This window comes from Nycticebus coucang, chromosome 16 (assembly GCF_027406575.1).
Source record: "Nycticebus coucang isolate mNycCou1 chromosome 16, mNycCou1.pri, whole genome shotgun sequence".
In the NCBI taxonomy this organism is placed as follows: Eukaryota; Metazoa; Chordata; class Mammalia; order Primates; family Lorisidae; genus Nycticebus; species Nycticebus coucang.
This window is the reverse complement of record NC_069795.1, coordinates 75,343,953-75,364,069: the sequence shown is the minus strand read 5'-3', so window position 1 is coordinate 75,364,069 and position 20,117 is coordinate 75,343,953. Positions and strand designations below refer to the sequence as shown.

Sequence of the window (20,117 nt, the reverse complement as noted above, 5' to 3'; positions counted from 1 at the left end):
TCCCAATTAGCTGGGACTACAGGAGCCTGCCACAAACACCTGGCTATTTTTAGAGACGAGATCTCACTCTTGCTAAGGTTGGTCTCCAACCTGTGAGCTCAGGCAATCCACTTGCCTCAGCCTCCTAGAGTGTTGGGATTATAGTTCCTTTCCTTTTTTTTTGAGACAGAGTCTCAAGCTGTCACCCTGGGTAAAGTGCTGTAACATCATAGCTCACAGCAACCTCATACTCTTGGGCTTTAGCAATTCTCTTGCCTCAGCCTCACAAGTAGCTGGGACCACAGGCGCCTGCCACAACGCCCCACCATTTTTTTGGCTGCGGTTGTCATTGTTGTTTGGCGGGCTGGCCTGGATTCGAACCTGCCAGCTCCAGTGTATGTGGCTGGCACCCTAGCTGCTTGAGCTACAGGTGCTGAACCTCGTTTCCTTTTTATTGCTGAATAATAATCCATTGTATGGATTATATCCTAATTTGTTTATCCTTTCATTTGATGGACATTTCCAGGGTTTTTGGTTTGTTTTGTTTTTGAGACAGAGTCTCACTTTGACACCTTGGGTAGATTGTCGTTGCATCACAGCTCACAGCAACCTCAAACTCTTTTTTTTTTGGCCGGGGCTGGGTTTGAACCCGCCACCTCCGGCATATGGGACCAGCGCCCTACTTCTTGAGCCACAGGTGCTGCCCGCAACCTCAAACTCTTGTGCTCAAGCAATTCTCTTGTCTCAGCCTCCTGCATAGCTGGGACTACAGGTGCCCATCACAACACCCGGCTATTTTTAGAGATGGGGTCTCACTCAGCTTGGTCTTGAACTCCTGAGCTCAAGCAGTCCACCCACCCGGGTCTCCCAGAGTGCTGGGATTACAGGCGAGAGCTATTGTGCTGGCCCAGATATTAGCACTTGGATATGGTAAGTGAGTTGAGCTTTAGGGATGAACAGAAATTTGCTCCCAGGCCAGAGCAATCCAGGAAGAGGAAATTGTATGTCACAGCTTAGAACAGGTAAGTGTTTGGACAAAAAGATCAGTATTAGTCTTGAAAAATTGAGACCAGACTTTTCACAGAAAATACTTCAAGGTGGCACAGCCTGTTACAAGCATGGAGCATTTCTCCTCAGGTTGCCATGGTGAAAGCTCATCAAGGAAGCAGGTTTAGAAAATTAAACAAGAGATGTTTGTAGAAAATTGTAAGAGATTTCCAGGCTTCACAACACATTTACAAAAGAACTCAAGTCCCTCTTCAGCCAGATTCTTCACTTTCCTCAAAGTAAGAGTTACTTTTTGCTGAATGTATTACTCAACCTGCTGAAAGTGAATAATTTATGCAGCGTTTATCTTTCTGGGAGAAAATGGAACTAACCATAGCAAGCAAGGCAGAGGCTGGGAGGAGGTCTACAATTTCTTTGGAGTTTCAAATTTTTGTGAGATGATCAACCAGAACGGTCCCTATACCTACTTCCGGTGTTGACCTTCCCATTGCCTTTTTCTCTGATCTCTCTCCATCAGTTCTCCCAGCTTTCTGGGTCTGGGGGATTAGCAGCTAACCTGTCGGCTTGTAGACCCACCTTTCCCCCAGCTCCAACTCCTCCCAGAGCCTCAAAGTCTGCTCGGCAGCAGCTGACCCGGGGCAGGGACCCGACCAGCGCGGATGAGGGGCGGGGCCGGCCGCGACAGCGCAGGCGCACTGGCTTCGCCGCGCGGCGCAGTAGCCATGGAACAGGCACCTCACGACCCTGAGCGGCAGCTGCAGCCCGCGCCCCTTGAGCCTCTGGGCCGCTGCGATGCTGGGCTGGAGGCCGCGGGCGGTGAGGAAGCAGAGGGGGCCCGGGACGCGGGATCTGCAGTCGACACGGTGAGGAGAAGGGATAGCAGGGCCCTCGGGGCCTTTGTTGGGGCCTAGCGGGCTGGCCCGGCCGGGCTGGCAGGGGTCGGGGGGTTCGGCCGGGAGGCCTAGTGAAGCCGGGGAAGCGAGGAGGAAAGGCGGGCGCCGCAGGTGCAGTTGGGGCGGGGGCGGGCCCAGTGAAGCGAGGGGGTACGAGCGCCGCGCGCTGCAGTTGGCGGAGGGAGAGGGCGGCGGCGAGGGCACTGGTGGGAGGCGTGGGTGCAGTTCCGCAGCGGTGGGGGTCGGAGGCTCTGCCTGGTGAGGCTGAAGGGGGAGCAGTTTTCCGTAGACCTGGACCAGAAAAGGGACGCTGATGTTTCAGGCAGCACCGGGGTTTGCTGGGGAGATAATACAATGGGACACTGTGGTGAGTGGGCAGCGCTGTTTGAGAAGGAAGAGAAAGGGGGCCTAGAACGAGGAGCGATCTGGGGCAATACAATAGATAGTTGGCCTGGAGCTGCCATGAGGAAGAAGTGCCAGGTTCAAAAAAAGTTGCAAATGAAAAGACATTTTTTTTAAAACTCCTTATTTGGCTGCAGTTTTTCTTATTATTCTGGGAAGGGGGAGTGCCATGTTTCTTATTAGAGGCTTTCTGTATCCCATGTACTTGCTTTGTGAAGCCCTATTGGTAATTAGTGATTTTCATTTGAGGAGGAAAATGTATCATCTTGTATTTATGTTTTTTTGTGTGTGTGGTATTTGGCCGGGGCTGGGATTGAACCTGCCACCTCCAGCATATGGGACCAGCGCCCTACTCCTTGAGCCACAGGCGCCGCCCCGTATTTATGTTTTCATTCAAAAGTGTTTTCTTGTATAAAGCAGGATTTGTAGACTAGCTCAGATTGAAGCATTTCACAAACTCCATGTTGGACCACTCTGCCCAAAGTCTCCTGTGTGTATTGTTCATCCAATTATTTTACTACTTTTTTTCTGGAACAGGTGTTAGTGCTGTTATTAACGTTGCCATCCTTGTGTTATATGGATAAAGAAAAGTGCAAGCTGTTTGCTGAATGCAACTAGAAAGACTCTTTTTTTTTTTTTTTTTTTTTTTAATTTGGCCGGGGCTGGGTTTGAACCCGCCACCTCCGGCATATGGGACCGGCGCCCGTACCCGCTGAGCCACAGGCGCCGCCCAACAACTAGAAAGATTCTTACATTTAGAGACCAGCTACCCAGGGACTTTGTTGAAGGTTTTTCCTATGTAGGAAAACATCAAGATACAGGGTAGAATGAAGACTTTAGGGCAGCGGTTCTCAACCTGTGGATTGTGACCCACAGGAACTACACTAAAGGGCCACGACATTAGAAAGGTTGAGAACCACTGCTTTAGGGTTTAAAGTTTTTTTTTGAGTTAATTTTTTTTTTACAGCAATTTTAGGTTCACAGCAAAATTGAGAGGAAGGTATAGATACATTCCATATACTCAGGACCCTTCTGCATTATCAACGTCTCCTATCAAAGTTGTACATTTGTTATAAATGATGGTCTACATTGACAACATCGTTATCACGTATAGTCTAATAGAGTTCACTGTTGGTGTTGGACATGGATTATAACATACATTCTCCATTATGATATCATACACAGTATTTTCACTGCACTAAAATTCCTGTGTTCTCTTTAGTCATCCCTCCCTCCCTCTTTAATCTTTGGCAACACCGATCTTTTTACTGTCTCCATAGTTTTGCCTTTTCTAGACTATCATATAATTGGTATCATATAATATGTAGTCATTTGAGATTCACTTCTTTTACTTGGTGATGTGCATCACCCCTAATTTTGCTTTTTTTTTTTTGCAGTTTTTGGCCAGGACTGGGTTTGAACCAGTCTGATATATGGGACCGGCGCCCCACTCCTTTGAGCCACAGGTGCCGCCCCCTAATTTTGCTATTTTTAAAAGTTATTGCTACCATGAACTTCTTTTTTTTTTTTTTTTGTAGAGACAGAGTCTCACTTTATGGCCCTCGGTAGAGTGCCGTGGCATCACACAGCTCACAGCAACCTCCAACTCCTGGGCTTAAGCGATTCTCTTGCCTCAGCCTCCCGAGTAGCTGGGACTACAGGCGCCCGCCACAACGCCCGGCTATTTTTTGGTTGCAGTTTGGCCAGGGCCGGGTTTGAACCCGCCACCCTCGGTATATGGGGCCGGCGCCTTACCGACTGAGCCACAGGCGCCACCCGCTACCATGAACTTCTTACATATCTCTTGGTGCCTATGACCAAGAGCCTAGTATAAATTTAGGAGTGGACTTAGAGGATTGTAAGTGAGACTCTCTCAAGAAAAAACAAAAAACTAAGGGCCGTGTCTGTGCCTCAGCGGGTAGGGCGCCTGCCCCGTATACCAAGGGTGACAGGTTCAAACCCGGCCCCAGCCAAACTGCAACAAAAAAATAGCCGGGCGTTGTGGTGGGTACCTATAGTCCCAGCTACTCGGGAGGCTGAGAAAAGAGAATTGCCTAAGCCCAGGAGTTGGAGGTTGCTGTGAGCTGTGATGCTACAGCACTCTACAGAGGGTGATAAAGTGAGATTGTGTCTCTAAAAAAAAAGGATATAATTTTGAGAAGGAACAAAAGGTGTAAAAGATGTGTTCTTTTAGCAACAGTTTTTTACTGCAAAATATTTATGCAAATAGTAGTCAGATATGGCAAAATCAGCTTTAGTTTTCTGCAGAATTTAGGAGGGAGAATAATTTGTACCAATTACTACCCAGGAGGTAGTATAAAGAGTATTGCCGGGCGGTGCCTGTGGCTCAGTCGGTGAGGCGCCGGCCCCATATGCCGAGGGTGGCGGGTTCAAACCCAGCCCCGGCCAAACTGCAACAAAAAATAAAAATAGCCGGGCGTTGTGGCGGGCGCCTGTAGTCCCAGCTACTCGGGAGGCTGAGGCAAGAGAATCGCTTAAGCCCAGGAGTTGGAGGTTGCTGTGAGCTGTGTGAGGCCACGGCACTCTACGGAGGGCCATAAAGTGAGACTCTGTCTCTACAAAAAAAAAAAAAAAAGTATTGCCTAAGGGTCACAAGAGTCTTGTGGTTACAAATTCACTCAGCAGGAATCTGTAAGCACATTTTCTATATACTCTCTTGTTTATCTTTTCTTTCTTTCTTTCTTTTTTTTTAGGAGACAGAGTCTCACTTTGTCGCCCTTGGTAGAGTGCCATGGCGTTATAACTCACAGCAACCTCTAGCTCTTGGGCTTAGGCGATTCTTTTGTCTCAGCCTCCTGAGTAGCTGGGACTACAAGCGCCTGCCACAATGCCTGGCTGTTTTTTTGTTGCAGTTTGGCCAGGGCTGGGTTTGAACCTGCCACCCTTGTCATATGGGGCCAGTGCCCTACCCATGGAGCCACAGGCGCCGCCTCCCCCCCCCTTTTTTTTTGAGACAGAGTCTCACTATGTCACCCTTGGTAGAGTGCTGTGGCGTCACAGCTCACAGCAACCTCAAACTCTGGTGCTTAAGTGATTCTCTTTCCTCAGCCTCCCAAGGAGCTGGGACTACAGGCGCCCAACTATTTTTTTGTTACAGTTGTTTATGTGGATGGGGCCGGGTTTGAACCCACCACCCTCGGTGCATGTGACTGGTGCTGTAACCACTGTGCTATGGGCGTCGAGCCATCTTTTTCTTTTTCTTTTTTTTTTTTTTGAGACAGTCTCACTATTTCGTCTTTGGTAGAGTGCTATGGCATCACAGTTCACAGCAACCTCAAACTCTTGCCTCAGCCTCTCAAGTAGCTGGGACTATAGTCACCTGCCACAACACCAGGCTGCTTTTTTGTTGCAGTTGTCATTGTTGGTTAGCAGGCCCGGGCCGGGTTCAAACCTGCCTGCCTCGGTGCCCTAACCATTGAACTACGAGCACTGAGCCAGTCTCTTTTTCTTTCTATGATTCTTCAGTCCTTTTCTTTTTTTTTTTTTTGCAGTTTTGGCTGGGGCTGGGTGTGAACCTGCCACCTCCGGCACATGGGGCTGGCGCCCTACTCCTTTGAGCCACAGGTGCCACCCCAGTCCTCTTCTTTTTCATCGTTTAATTAGACTTCACTTGTCTTTTCCTTTTGTTCTTTTTCCCTACGGCGAAGAATGTATTCTTTTTTTTAAGAACATATTCATTTTTTAAACCTATAGTCAGTTCTGTTTAAAATAGTTTGGAAAATGGGAAAAATGGGAGGCAAATCCAGTTTCTCAGAAAGTAGTAATTAGTCCTAGCAGAAGGGAAAAAATAGCAAGGGAATGGAGGAAAGCGTATTTTTAAGACCAGAAGTTTCCATTGAGTTGGAAGGTAACGAATGGACAGGAGTAGCTGCTTACAGTACTTCCAAAGAAAAATCATTACCTGAGGAATTCTAAGTGATTTTCTTTTCTTTTTTTTTTTGCGTTTTTTGGCCAGGGCTGGGTTTAAACCCACCACCTCCTGCATATGGGGCCAGCGCCCTACCCCTTTGAGCCACAGGCACCGCCTTCTAAGTGATTTTCAAAGGGAGAACGCCCTAGGCTGATGGGGAGTGCTGATGGGGCTAAGAGAGCTTGAGCAACTGGTCATTAAAAATTCCAGTGCACAGCCAGCACTTTCACTGACAGGCAGCAGATAACTAAGAGGAGTAGACCAGATTGTGAGTTAGGTTTGGGGCACTCTGTGGGTGAGGATAATCTAAAAAGGGAAGAGAAAATTTATAGCCATAGTTACAGACTTACCAGTTCAATAGCAGATGATAAAGTTATACTTTAAGAATTTTTATTTTATTTTATTTTAATTATTTATCAAAACAGAATCTTACTTGCTATGGCATCCTAGTTCACAGCAACCCCAGTCTCTTCCCAGTTCAAGAGTTCCTCTCAGGTAGCAGGGACTAGAGGACCTGCACAATGCCTGGCTGTTTTTTCAGTAGAGAAAAAACAGGTTGGCATACTCAAGAATTTTTTAAAAAGAAAAAAATAATTTTTCTACCTCAGTGGCTTTTAGGAAATGATAGTTAATCCTGACTTCATGGGACACCCTCTGATACTTTTTTGTTTTTTTTTTTTTTTTTAAAAAGAAATGTTTGTCAATCAATGCATAGGGGCACATGTGAAGTGAAACTCAATGAAAATATAGCAGGTGGGAAGAGGGGATGGGTAAATTCACACTTCATGGGTACAATGCACATTATTGGGTTAGGGGCACCCTTATAACTTTGACTTAGTCTGTACAAGACAAGCTGTATAACCAAAACTTGTATACTCCCATGATATTCTCAAAAAAAAAAAAAAAAAGAAAAGAAAACAAATATTGGTTATAATCCACCAAATTAATTTCATGATTTACCAATTAATTTTCATGATTAATTTCATTAATTTACTCAGTTTGGAAGCCTGTTCAAACTTATTTTATTTTAAATAAAATTGATGTTTTCTGAATAGCTGTGCTGTTACTTTAAAAGTATTTTTATAGGAAAGAAAAGCATAAGAGGACAAATCATGTATTATAATCCTGGTTTGTTTTTTTTTAATTGAGACAGAGTCTCATTTTGTCACCCTCAGTAGAGTGTTATGGCATCGTAGCTCACAGCAACTTGAAACTCTTAGGCTCAAGCGTTTCTCTTGCCTTCCTAGTAGCTAAGACTATAGGCGCCCACCACAACGCGTAGCTATTTTTTTTTGTTTGTTTGTTTTTTCGTTTGTTTAGCAGGCCTGGGCTGTGTTCGAAACCACCAGCCCTGGAGCATGTGGCTGGCACCCTAACATCTGAGCTACAGACACCCAGTCTTGGCAGAATTTTTTTTTTTAATACATACATCTGTTTAATACATACATCTGTAATGGCAGCTTCCAAACCCCAGAATCTCTCTCTTTTTTTTTGGAAACATTCTCAAGTTGTTGCCCTCAAACTCCTGGGCCCAAGCAATTCTCCTGCCTCAGCCTTCCGAGTAGCTGGCACCACAGGTGCCCACCGCAATGCCTGGCTGTTTTTTGGTTGCAATTGTCGTCGTTGTTTAGGAGGCCCAGGCCAGGCTCGAACCTGCCAGCCTTGGTGTATATGGCCAGCACCCTACTCACTGAGTTATGGGCACTGAGACTTTTATTTTTTAATGTAAGCATTTAATAGTTATAAATTTTACCCTTAGTACTACTTTATAAATTTTGCTGTGTTGTAGTTTTATTTTCTAATTTTTCTTGTGATTTCTTTTTTCTTTTCTTTTTTTTGGAGACAGAGTCTTACTTTGTCACCCTTGGTAGAATGCCTTGGCGTCACAGCTCACAGCAACCTCAAACTCTTGGGTTTAAGCAATTCTTTTGCTTCAGCCTCCTGAGTAGCTGGGACTATAGGCACCAGCCACAACGCCCAGCTATTTTTAGAGATTGAGTCTTGCTCTTGCTTAGGCTGGTCTGAACCTGTGAGCTCAGGCAATCCACCTGCCTCGGCCTCTCAGAGTGCTGGGATTACAGGCATGAGCCGCAGCACCGAGCCTAATAATTTTTCTTAGTGCATTAGTCTTTTGGGCCAGTGGCTCATGCCTATTATCCCAGCACTCTGGGAGGCTGGGGCAGGCAGATCGCCTGAGCTCACAAGTTCGTGACTCGCCTGAGCTAGAGCAAGATCCCATTTCTAAAAATAGCCAGGAGTTGTGGTGGGCATCTGTAGTCCCAACTACTCAGGAGGCTGAGACAAAAGAATTGCTTAAATCCAAGAGTTTGAGGTTGCTGTGAGCTATGATGCTACGGTACTCAACTGAGGGTGACAACGTGAGACTCACAAAAACAGAAAAGTATTCGTCTTTTAAATCATATAGAAAATAAAAAGTTGAGTTTATAAACTGCTGTTACAATAATACTAGTTTTATAATTTCCCATGTACTTATTTCTTTTTTTTTTTTTTTTTGCCGGGGCTGGGTTTGAACCCACCACCTCCGGCATATGGGACCGGCACCCTACTCCTTGAGCCACAGGTGCTGCCCACCCATGTACTTATTTCTATTGAGGTTTTTATTTCTTCGATGTGTTTGCATTGTTATCTTAAGTCCTTTCATTTACCTTGCAGGGCAGGTCTAGTGGTAATAAACTCCTTTAGTTTTTTTTTTTTTTTGTAGAGACAGAGTCTCACTGTACCACCCTTGGTAGAGTGCCGTGGCGTCACACGGCTCACAGCAACCTCCAACTCCTGGGCTTACGAGATTCTCTTGCCTCAGCCTCCCGAGTAGCTGGGACTACAGGCGCCCGACACAACGCCCGGCTATTTTTTTGTTGCAGTTTGGCCGGGGCTGGGTTTGAACCCGCCACCCTCGGCATATGGGGCCGGCGCCCCACTCACTGAGCCATAGGTGCCGCCCCTTTAGTTTTTATTCATGTGGAAATGTCTTAACTTTAGAAGACACACTATAGAAGGGTAATTTCCCAGGTATATTATTCTTGGTTGACAATTTCTTTTTTTCTTTCTTTTTTTTTGACTGGAGAATAATTTAATAGAGTATTTTAAGTACCGAGTTGACACCCTCACAAACCACTCCCTCCCACCCCTACGGTGAGAACAGGAGCCTTATGCCCACACCCGGGGGAGACGCCTTCGCTATGAAGCACAAGTTTCCTCTTTGGAGAACAACAAACAACCTAGTCAAAACAAGCATCAAAAACAACATAGTCATCCCAATATCACTCCAGTTCTGCAAATCTGAAGCAATTGATACTCCATTAAATGCAGGACCACTGCCTGCTAAAATAGCTAAAATATTATGCAGTGACAAAAATTCCTGCATCCACAGGCTTAACCCACAGTTTTCAGCAAGCAACAAGTGCTTCAGTTATATTCAGTTGTTTCCCTCTGCTTTCAAATTACAACTCCCATTTTATGAAACACCAGACCAAAGCAAGAAACTAACAACAAGAGCCTGTGCTCCATGTTGGGGGAGGCTGCTATCTCCTGTCCTTTTTACCAGCTTTCCTCTTCACGGAGAGCAAGTGCTCGGGCTTCATGTCGAATATGTGCTTGTCCGCTTCGCCTTTCTTCCCCAGGCGGTTCATTTTCTTCTGAGCATTCTTCATCATTGTCTTGGCTTTCTTCACCATCTTGATGCCTGAAGACCAGAAACATCATGTGGAGTTCTAGAGCAGCTCCGACTCTGGGCCACAGAAGAGGGAGGAATGGAGTCTTCCCGCTTTCTCTTCCAGGTGGTGCTCCGAGACCTTCTTGCCTGCACCGTGAAGTGGGCATCGTCTTTCCCATCCATGTCGACACCAAGACTACACATGTCATTCTCTAGAACCGCTCAGTGAACCTTCTTAGCAGTTTGAGGCATCTTGGGCCCCTGTGTATCTTTTTCCTTGGATTCCAGAATTTTCAACTTCTTTTTTTTCTCTGATTTGTTTCGCCAGCTGTCGGATCTCCACCATCTCTTCATCCTCCCTCTCAGACTCACTGTCATACTCTCCTGCTGCTGTTCTCAGCTTTTTTTTTTTTTTTTGTAGAGACAGAGTTTCACTTTATTGCCCTTGGTAGAGTGCCGTGGCGTCACACAGCTCACAGCAACCTCCAACTCCTGGGCTTAGGCGATTCTCCTGCCTCAGCCTCCCGAGTAGCTGGGACTACAGGCGCCCACCACAACGCCCAGCTATTTTTTTGTTGCAGTTTGGCTGGGGCTGGGTTTGAACCTGCCACCCTCGGTATATGGGCTGGCGCCCTGCTCACTGAGCCACAGGTGCCGCCCAGCTCTTCTTTTTTCAACTCTTCTAATTTCTTCATTATGGCTGGATCGATAAAATCAGCTATATTATGGCCTTCCCAGATTTCTGATATCTTATCACATTTTTCAGAAGAATTCATTAAATCCCAGTACTTCTGGAGATCCAAAATATAATCGTCTCCCATTTCCAGCTCAAGATCTTGTTCCCTCTTTTTTTTTTTTTTTTTTTTGTAGAGACAGGGTCTCACTTTATGGCCCTCGGTAGAGTGCCGTGGCCTCACACAGCTCACAGCAACCTCCAACTCCTGGGCTTAAGCGAGTCTCTTGCCTCAGCCTCCCAAGTAGCTGGGACTACAGGCGCCCGCCACAACGCCCGGCTAGATCTTGTTCCCTCTTCTGGGGCTCCTCCAACTCCATTCTCTTCCTGCGTGCCACCACGCCTTCTGGGATGAATGGGGGCCTCTCATCTCCCTTGTTTGGGATGGCTAAATGCAGTCCGTTCAGCACCTCGTTCACTTCATTGCCCTTCATTTTGGTTTCCACTCGATGAGCCAAAAGCCTGTCACAAGCCTCTGTTTTCACCTTGATGATGCCCTGCTCCATCAGGGTGCTGGTCTCTATCACAGGGAATCTTCAGCCTGCAAGTCCATGAATATTTTCTGATCATCTTCAGAAAGTTCAGCTATTCTCTTCACATCACAATTGTTTACCACAACTATAAGAGGCGTTCCTTAAGCCTGTGGCCACACTGCTCAGACAGATCCATCACGTAAAGGATGGCGGCACACAGGTGGGCCAGGGCTGTGATGGCCTGCATCTAATGGTGTTCTGATCCTCCAAGGGGTGATCCAGAATCCCTGGAGAGTCAGCAACCTGCCAGCGCAGATACTTGTAATCCATGTACCCAAAAAACAGAGACTTGGTCATGAACGCATAGGGCTGGATATCCACGTCCGCTCTTGTGACCTTATTGATGAAGCTGGACTTCCCGATGTTGGAGTACCCACACAGATGCAAAGTCCTTTTTTTTTTTTTTGTAGAGACAGAGTCTAACTTTATCACCCTTGGTAGAGTGCCGTGGCCTCACACAGCTCACAGCAACCTCCAACTCCTGGGCTTAAGCGATTCTCTTGCCTCAGCCTCCCGAGTAGCTGGGACTACAGGCACCCGCCACAACGCCCGGCTATTTTTTGGTTGCAGTTCAGCTGGGGCCGGGTTTGAACCCGCCACCCTTAGTATATGGGGCCGCCACCTTACCGACTGAGCCACAGGTGCCGCCCGCAAAGTCCTTATATTTGGATCAGTTGTTGGCAAACGGGATAAACGCTTCTGCACTTGCTCCAGGTACTCCCGGCTCTGCTTCTGCCTCTTGGTCATGGTACATATGCATCCAAGCACGGCCCGCTTCAGCTGCTTGCAGCGGTACAGAGAGTCGCCGTACTTCATGAGCCTCACATAATCTTTAGCAACATTGTCCACTAGATTTTTGGCAATATTTATTTGTCCTAGAGCCAACTTTTAATGGTCCTTATCGTAGAGAATATTCATCAAATCAGCGTAGAATGGGTGGCTGTCATCCAATTTGGGAAAATCTGTGAGAATTTGTGAGAGTTTGTCATGGTAATTCTGTTGAGTAAATTTGACTTCTCTCATGTAAAAATGTCTAATTCGATGAATTTTTTCATCAAATGTTTATGGATAACTGTTGGAGTCTTTCGTTGAGTCTTCGATAATGTCAGGTCAATAAAGTCCTTGGCAGAAGGCACCACCGTAATCTTCCTGAAGTTGTAGTGCGCCATGCCGGCTGAACAACTGACAATTTCTTTCTTTAAGTTAAATGTCTTAACTTTAGAAGCCACACTATAGAAGGGCAATTTCCCAGGTATATTATTCTTGGTTGACAATTTCTTTCTTTCTTTCTTTCTTTCTTTTTTTTTTTTTTTTTAGTTGTTTGAAAAAAAAAATAGGGCAGCGCCTGTGGCTCAGCGGCTAGGGCGCTGGCCGCATATGCCGAGGGTGGTGGGTTCAAACCTGGCCCTGGCCAAACTGCAACAAAAAAATAGCTGGGCGTTGTGGTGGGCGCATGTAGTCTCAGCTGCTTGGGAGGCTGAGGCAAGAGAATCGCCTAAGCCCAGGAGTTGGAGGTTGCTGTGAGCTGTGTGACGCCACGGCACTCTACCATGGGTGATAAAGTGAGACTCTGTCTGTACAAAAAAAAAAAAAAATATATGTATGTATATATATATATATATATATATCACTTTCTTCTAGCATCAAGTTTCTGATGAGAAATCTGCATCTTGGGCGGCGCCTGTGGCTCAGTGAGTAGAGCACCAGCCCTATGTCGAGGGTAGTGGGTTCAAACCTGGCCCCAGCCAAACTGCAGCAAAAAAATAGCTTGGCGTTGTGGCGGGCGCCTATGATCCCAGCTACTTGGGAGGCTGAGGCAAGAGAATCACCAAAGCCCAAGAGCTGGAGGTTGCTGTGAGCTGTGACGCTACAGCGCTCTACCCAGCACGGTAGCTTGAGGCTCTGTCTCAAGAAAAAAAAAAAAAAGTCTGCATCTTTTGGTTACTATTGTTGTTTTTACACTGGACACCCATGTATTTACCAGTTAGATTATATACTTTTTTATTTTCATTTCAGAATATTACAATGGTACACATGTGTTTTGGTTATATAGTTTGTTTTATGCGTAAGTGTTTGATCGACTGGTTCCAATTTAGTATTGAGTACATGTGGTGTTTGTTCTCTATTCTTGAGATTCTTCACTTGGAAATGGTCTCCAGGTTCATCCAGGTAGTTATAAAAAATACTAGATCACTGTTTTTTTATGGTTGAGTAGTACTCCATGATATACAAATACAACATTTTTTTGAAATTGTGGATTAATAGAGGGATATATATATATGATTAGGTTACATTTGGGGGGTTTGTTAGGAAAAGTCTGAGTTGTCTTTGAGTCCTTCACCCAGGAGATGGGCCATATACCCCTACATTGTACCTGTTAGGTGGGAACTTACTAAATCCCTTCCCCTCTTTCTCCCTCTCCTCTTCTTGAATTTAATTGTGTTTTTCCTCTTACATGGACCTATAGTTGTTCATCAACTAGTTTCAAATTAATGTTGGAGCACATGGGAGACAATGGGATGTTTGTTTTTCCATTCTTGAGATACTTTACTAAGGAGAATGTTCTTCAACTCCATCCAGGTAAATACAAAAGATGTAAAGTCTCCATCTTTTTTGTGACTACATAGTATTCCATGGCATACACATACTACAGTTTTTAATCCATTCATGGGTTGATGGACACTTGGGTGGTTTCCACATCTTTGGGATTGTGATTTGAGCATAATCATTCAAGTGCAAATGTTGTTTTGTTTTGTTTTTTGAGACAGAGTCTCACAATGTTGCCCTGGGTAGGGTGCTGTGGCATCACACCTGACAGCAACCTCAAACTCTTGGGTCTAGACCATTCTCTTGCCTCAGCCTCCCAAGCAGCTGAGACTACAGGCACCCACCACAACACCCATCTAGTTTTTGGTTGTAGTTGTCATTATTGTTTGGCAGACCTGGGCTGGATTCGAACCCGCCAGCTCCGGTGTATGTGGCTGGTACCCTAGCCGCTGAGCTACAGGCGCGGAGCCACAAGTGCAAATGTTCTTATGGTAAAATGATTTTTGCTTCTTGGTAAGATACCTAGTAATGGATTTCAGGATCAAATGGAAGGTCTACTTTTAGCTCTTTAAGAGTTCCCCATACTTCTTTATAAAAAGGCTGTATTAATTTACAATTTCACTGACAATGTATACGTTTTCCTTTTTTTCTGCACCTTGCCAGCATCTGCAGCTTTGGGACTTTGTGATATGGGTTATTTTCACTGGGATTAAGTGGTATCTCAAAAGTCTTTGATTTGCATTTCTCTGATTTGGAATGATGAGCATTTTTCATGTGTTCATTGGCCATTCTTTCTTCTTGGGAAAAGGTTCTGTTCATTTCTTTTGCCCAGTGATCAATGGAGTTGTTTGCTCTTTTCTTCCTTTCTTTCTTTTTTTTTTTTGACATAGAGCCTTAAGCCTGTCATCCTGGGTAGAATGCTGCGGCATCACAGCTCACAGCAGCCTCCAACTCCTGGGCTTAAGCGATTCTCTTGCCTCAGCCTCCCAAGTAGCTGGGACTACAGGCGACCGCCACAGCGCCCAGCCATTTTTTGGTTGTAGTTGTCATTGCTGTTTGGCAAGCCCAGGCTGGATTTGAACCCACCAGCTCTGGTGTATGTGGCTGGTGCCTTAGTCGCTTGAGCTACAGGCGCCAAGCCTCTTTTTTCTTTTTCTTTTTGAGACAGATTTCCATCATGCCACCCTCGGTAGAGTGCTGTGGTGTCACAGCTCACAGCATCCTCAAACTCTTGGGCTTAAGCGATTCTTTTGCCTCAGCCTCCCAAGTAGCTGGGACTACAGGTACCGCCCACAAATGCCTGGCTATTTTTTGTTTGCAGTTGTCCTTGTTGTTTGGCAGGCCCGGGCTGGGTTTGAACCCTCCAGCTCCAGTGTATGTGGCTGGTGCCTTAGCTACCTGAGCTACAGGTGCCAAGCCTGCTCTTTTCTTGTTTTTTTGCTTGAGTTCTTTGTAGATTCTGGTTATTAGCTCTTTGTCAGATTTGTACGTGTGAGTATCTTCTCCTTTTCTGAAGGTTGTCCAAATTGCATATTTTATTGATCTACTCATGTATTTAGGCATTTAGGTTGTATCACATATTTGCTATTGTAAATTATGCTGCTGTAAACATTTGAGTACAAGTGTCTTTATGATAAAATGTCCTTCTTTCCTCTGGATAAATACTTAGTAGTGGAATTAATCAAATAGTAAGTCTGCTTTTAGTTCTTTGCAGTATCTCCATACTACTTTTCATAGAGGTACTAGTTCTAGTTTACAGTCCCATCAACAGTATAAGAGTATAACTTTCAGCTTGGCGCCCGTAGCATAGTGGTTACGGTGCCAGCCTCATACACCGAGGATGGTGGGTTTGAAACCAGCCCGAGCCACCTAAACCACAATGATGACTATAACAAAAAAATAGCAGGGCATTGTGGCAGGCGCCTGTAGTCCCAGCTACTCGGGAGGCTGAGGCAAGAGAATCGCTTAAGCTTAAGAGTTGGAGTTGCTGTGATGCCACAACACTCTAACAAAGAAAAAAAAAAAGAGTATAACTTTCTCTCCACATCCCCTGCTGATAGTTTTTGGCCGGGGCTGGGTTTGAACCCGCCACCTCCGGCATATGGGGCTGGCGCCTTACTCCTTTGAGCCACAGGTGCCGCCCTTTTTTTTTTTTTTTTTGAGGACAGCGTCTCACTATGTCACCCTCAGTACAGTGCTCTGGCGTCACAGCTCACAGCAATCTCAAACTCCTGGGCTTAAGCGATTCTCTTGCTCCAGCCTCCCAAGTAGCTGGGACTACAGGCATTTGCCCACAACACGTAGCTATTTTCTTTCTTTTTTTTTTTTTTGTAGAGACAGAGTCTCTCTGTACCGCCCTTGGGTAGAGTGCCATGGCGTCACACGGCTCACAGCAACCTCTAACTGTTGGGCTTACGTGATTCTCTTGCCTAAGCCTCCCGAGCAGCTGGGACTACAAGCGCTCGCCACAACGCCTGGCTATTTTTTTTTTTTTTTTTGTAGAGACAGAGTCTCACTGTACCGCCCTCAGGTAGAGTGCCGTGGCGTCACGCGGCTCACAGCAACCTCTAACTCTTGGGCTTACGCGATTCTCTTGCCTAAGCCTCCCGAGCAGCTGGGACTACAGGCGCCTGCCACAACGCCCAGCTATTTTCTTTGTTGCAGTTTGGCCGGGGCTGGGTTTGAACCCGCCACCCTCGGCATATGGGGCCGGCGCCCTACTCACTGAGCCACAGGCACCACCCAACGCCTGGCTATATTTTTGTTGCAGTTTGGCCGGGGCTGGGTTTGAACCCGCCACCCTCGGCATATGGGACCGGTGCCCTACTCACTCAGCCACAGCGCCCTAACATGTGGCTATTTTCTTGTTGAGATTGTCATAGTTATTTAGCTGGCCCAGGCCGGACTCGAACCTACCAGCCTTGGTGTACGTGGCTAGCGCTGTAACCACTGTGCTACGGGTGCCGGGCACGATAATGTTTTTTTTTTTTTGAGACAGAGTCTCACTCTCCCTCTCTCTCTGGGTAGAGTGCCATGGCATTGTCATAGCTTACAGCAACCTCAAACTCTTGGGCTCTACCTATTCTCTTGACTCAGCCTCCTAAGTAGCTGGGACTATAGGCCACTGCTCCTGGCTAGTTTTTAGTAGAAACAGGGTCTCATTCTTGCTCAGGCTCATCTTGAACTCCTCAGCTCAAGCAATCCACCTGCCTTGGCCTCCCAGAGTGCTAGGATTATAGGTGTGAGCCACTGTGCCTCGCCCAATTTTCTTGACTACTCTATATTTTCCTTTAGTTCTTTGAGCATCTTTAAGTAGTAGTTTTCTAGTCTTAGTTTAGTAGATCTGCAATCAGGTCTTTTTTTTTTTTTTTTTTTTTTTGAGACAGAGTCTTATTCTGTTCCCCAGGCTAGAATGCCATGACATCAGCCTAACTCATAGCAACCTCAGACTCCCAAGCTTAAATGATCCTCATTCCTCAGCCTCCCAAGTAGCTACAGTACTACAGGCATCTGTCATGACACTCAGCCAATTTTTTTCTTTTTTTTTTTAGAGATGGAGTCTCGCTCTTGCTCAGGCTGGTCTCAAAGTCCTGAGCTCAAGGGATCCTCTCACTTCAACCTCCCAGAATATGAACTATTAGGTCTTCTTCAGTGGCATTTTCTTTTTTCTTTTCTGTTTTTGTTTTTAAGAGATGAGGTTTTGCCATGTTGCCCAGAATGAATTTGAACTCCTGGGCTCAATTGGTCTTCCTTCCTTGACCTCATGAGTTTCTGGGACCACAGGCACATGCCATCACAGCTAGCTTCAGGGCTACTTTTTGTTGATTCATTTTTTTCCTCTTTAAGTGGGACATATTTCACTGCTTCTTGGTATGCTTTGTGATTTTTTTGTTGAAAACTGGACATTGGAATGTAATGATGTCATAACTCTAGGAATGAGATTCTCCTCCTACCCCTGAATTTACTTTGTTTTTGTTACTACTTTTGTATATGAGGTCAAAGTTCTCAACTCCTCTTAGAAAAAGTGCTACATACCTCACTGCTGAGTATCACTAGGGTCAGTGACCTTCGAGGTACTCTCCTTGGAATGCTATGCACTGATGCCTATGCTTAGGCCACCCTTAAAAGCAATTTTGAAGTTCTTTTTCTAGATTGGCCCTCAGAGCTGTTATCATATAAAGGTTTGACAATTAAGTTTGTGAACTCATAGTGATGTTCAGTAATGAAATTTGTATCTCATCATTCCTATTATGTCTAGGTGGGGAGATAGATTCCTGGAGCTTATTACTCCACCCTCCTCCCAGCATCCTTTGTGAATAATGTGTTTTTAAGCATTTTTTCTTCCCAGCTACTCGGGAGGCTGAGGCAGGAGAATCGCCTAAGCCCAGGAGTTGGAGGTTGCTGTGAGCTGTGTGATGCCACGGCACTCTACCGAGGGCAATAAAGTGAAACTCTGTCTCTACAAAAAAAAAAAAAAAAAAGGTTTTTTTCTTACAGATTTCTATGTAAATTTATTCTTGGCCACTTATGTGAAATCTAAGTTTTAATCATCAAATGTGTGGTACTTGTTAAAATAACTCTGAGAAATTTATTTATTTATTTATTTATTTATTTTGTGGGTTTTGGCTGGGGCTGGGTTTGAACCTGCCACCTCCGGCATATGGGACCGGCGCCCTACCACTTTGAGCCACAGGCGCCGCCCAACTCTGAGAAATTTAGTGTTGATAAAGAGAGGCTGTTATTTGCTGCTATCAGCTGGTAAACCCTAACAACTCAAGAAATTATCTTGACATGTGTACCAGTAATGTGTTTTATTTATATAGCTAGGGTTTTCTGAATATAATCTAAAGGGTTCTTTTTGTTGTTGTGTTGTTTATATTTCTCCAGATGACAGAAAATAACTTTTGGTTGAAGAAGATAGAAATCAGTGTTTCAGAAGCAGAAAAGCGAACTGGAAGAAACGCCATGAACATGCAGGAAACGTACACGGCTTACCTCGTTGAGACAAGGTGGGAGGCGCCAAGTCCAGCGAGGGTTAGAAAGAATGCATTTTCTGGTAGCTATTGATGTAAACTTTGTTACGGAACACAATTTTTTACAGGCTTTTCTCTTTTAGGAATTGATTTTGTTTCTTTTCAACAGGTGAAGTAAAGAGCTGTTTTTTGCTGTGGTAGTCTTGGCAGCTCTAGCTATATTTTAATGTATTCATTTTGAGAGGAGAGGGAATGTTAGTAGAATTATTTTGGGATCTGGAAACTTGACACATGGTTTGGTAGAGTTCTTTATGTTAGAAGCCCTGGGCAGTTTTGCAAAAGAATACCAGGTTCTGGCTCGGCGCTTGTTGCTCAAGTGGCTAAGGCGCCAGCCACATACACCTGAGCTGGCGGGTTCAAATCCAGCCCGGGCCCGCCAAACAGCAATGATGGCTGCAACCAAAAAATAGCCGGGCGTTGTAGTGGGTACCTGTAGTCCCAGCTACATGGGAGGCCGAGACAGGAGACTCGCTTGAGCCCAGGAGTTGGAGGTTGCTGTGAGCTGTGATGCCACAGCACTCTATCCAGGGCAATAGCTTGAGGCTCTGTCTCAAAAAAAAAAAATAACCCAAAATAACAAAAACAAAAAAAGGATACCAGGTTCTCAGGATGGTATGGAGTGAATTTAGGTAGATGGAGATGTTTAACAGAGAATTCTAGGAGTGGAGAATGAGGCTTGAGTCACCTTAGAGCAGTTGGGAATTACAGAGGAATTAACAAAAAGAATTATTTTTTTTTCCTGATTCAGAGTCTCACTTTGTAGCCCTTAGTAGAGGGCCATGTCATACCTCAAACTCTTGAGCTCAAGTGATCCTCCTGCCTCAGTTTTTCTTTTTTTTTTTTTTTTTAGTGGAGACAAAGTCTCACTCTTGCTGAGGCTGGTCTTAAACTTGTGAGCTTAACCGATCCACCTGCCTCAGCCTCCCAGAGTTAGAATTACAGGATTATAGTTTTGAGCTAACTCGCCTGGCCTTTTTTTTTTTTTTTTTTTGAGACAGAGTCTCTACTCAGTCGTCCTGGGTAGAGTGTTGTGGCGTTATAGCTCACAGAGACCTCAAACACCTGGGCTGAAGCCGTCCTCTTATCTCAGCCTCCTGTAGGTACCTGCCACAATGCCTAGCTAGTTTTTCTATTTTTGGTCGAGACAGGGTGTCACTCTTGCTCAAGCTGGTCTTGAACTTCTGAACTTGGGCTATTTACCCACCTGGGCTTCCCAGAGTGCTAGAGTTACAGGCATGAGCCACCACGCCTGTCCAGAAAGAAAAATTAATTGAGATTGGAGTTTTAGAACTTGGGGCAACAGTGAGAATAGCTCACATCACAAAATTTCAAAGCTGCAGATGCTGGAGTGGATGTAGAGAGAAGGGAACATTTTTACACTGCTG

At 45.4% G+C, this 20,117-nt stretch overlaps 1 protein-coding gene and 1 pseudogene across 1 annotated transcript in view; one reads left to right on the top strand and one right to left on the bottom strand.

The window, feature by feature from the left end:
- Positions 1-1,677: 1,677 nt before the first annotated feature.
- Positions 1,678-20,117, top strand: part of SNX4 (sorting nexin 4) — an 89,467-nt gene continuing 71,027 nt past the window's right edge. The window contains exons 1-2 of the mRNA XM_053564503.1: positions 1,678-1,850; positions 18,587-18,708. Coding sequence (XP_053420478.1) covers positions 1,710-1,850; positions 18,587-18,708 — 263 coding nt within the window. The 5' untranslated portion in view covers positions 1,678-1,709. The remainder of the gene's footprint in view (positions 1,851-18,586; positions 18,709-20,117) is intronic.
- LOC128567322 (GTP-binding protein 4-like) lies at positions 9,756-12,321 on the bottom strand (annotated as a pseudogene).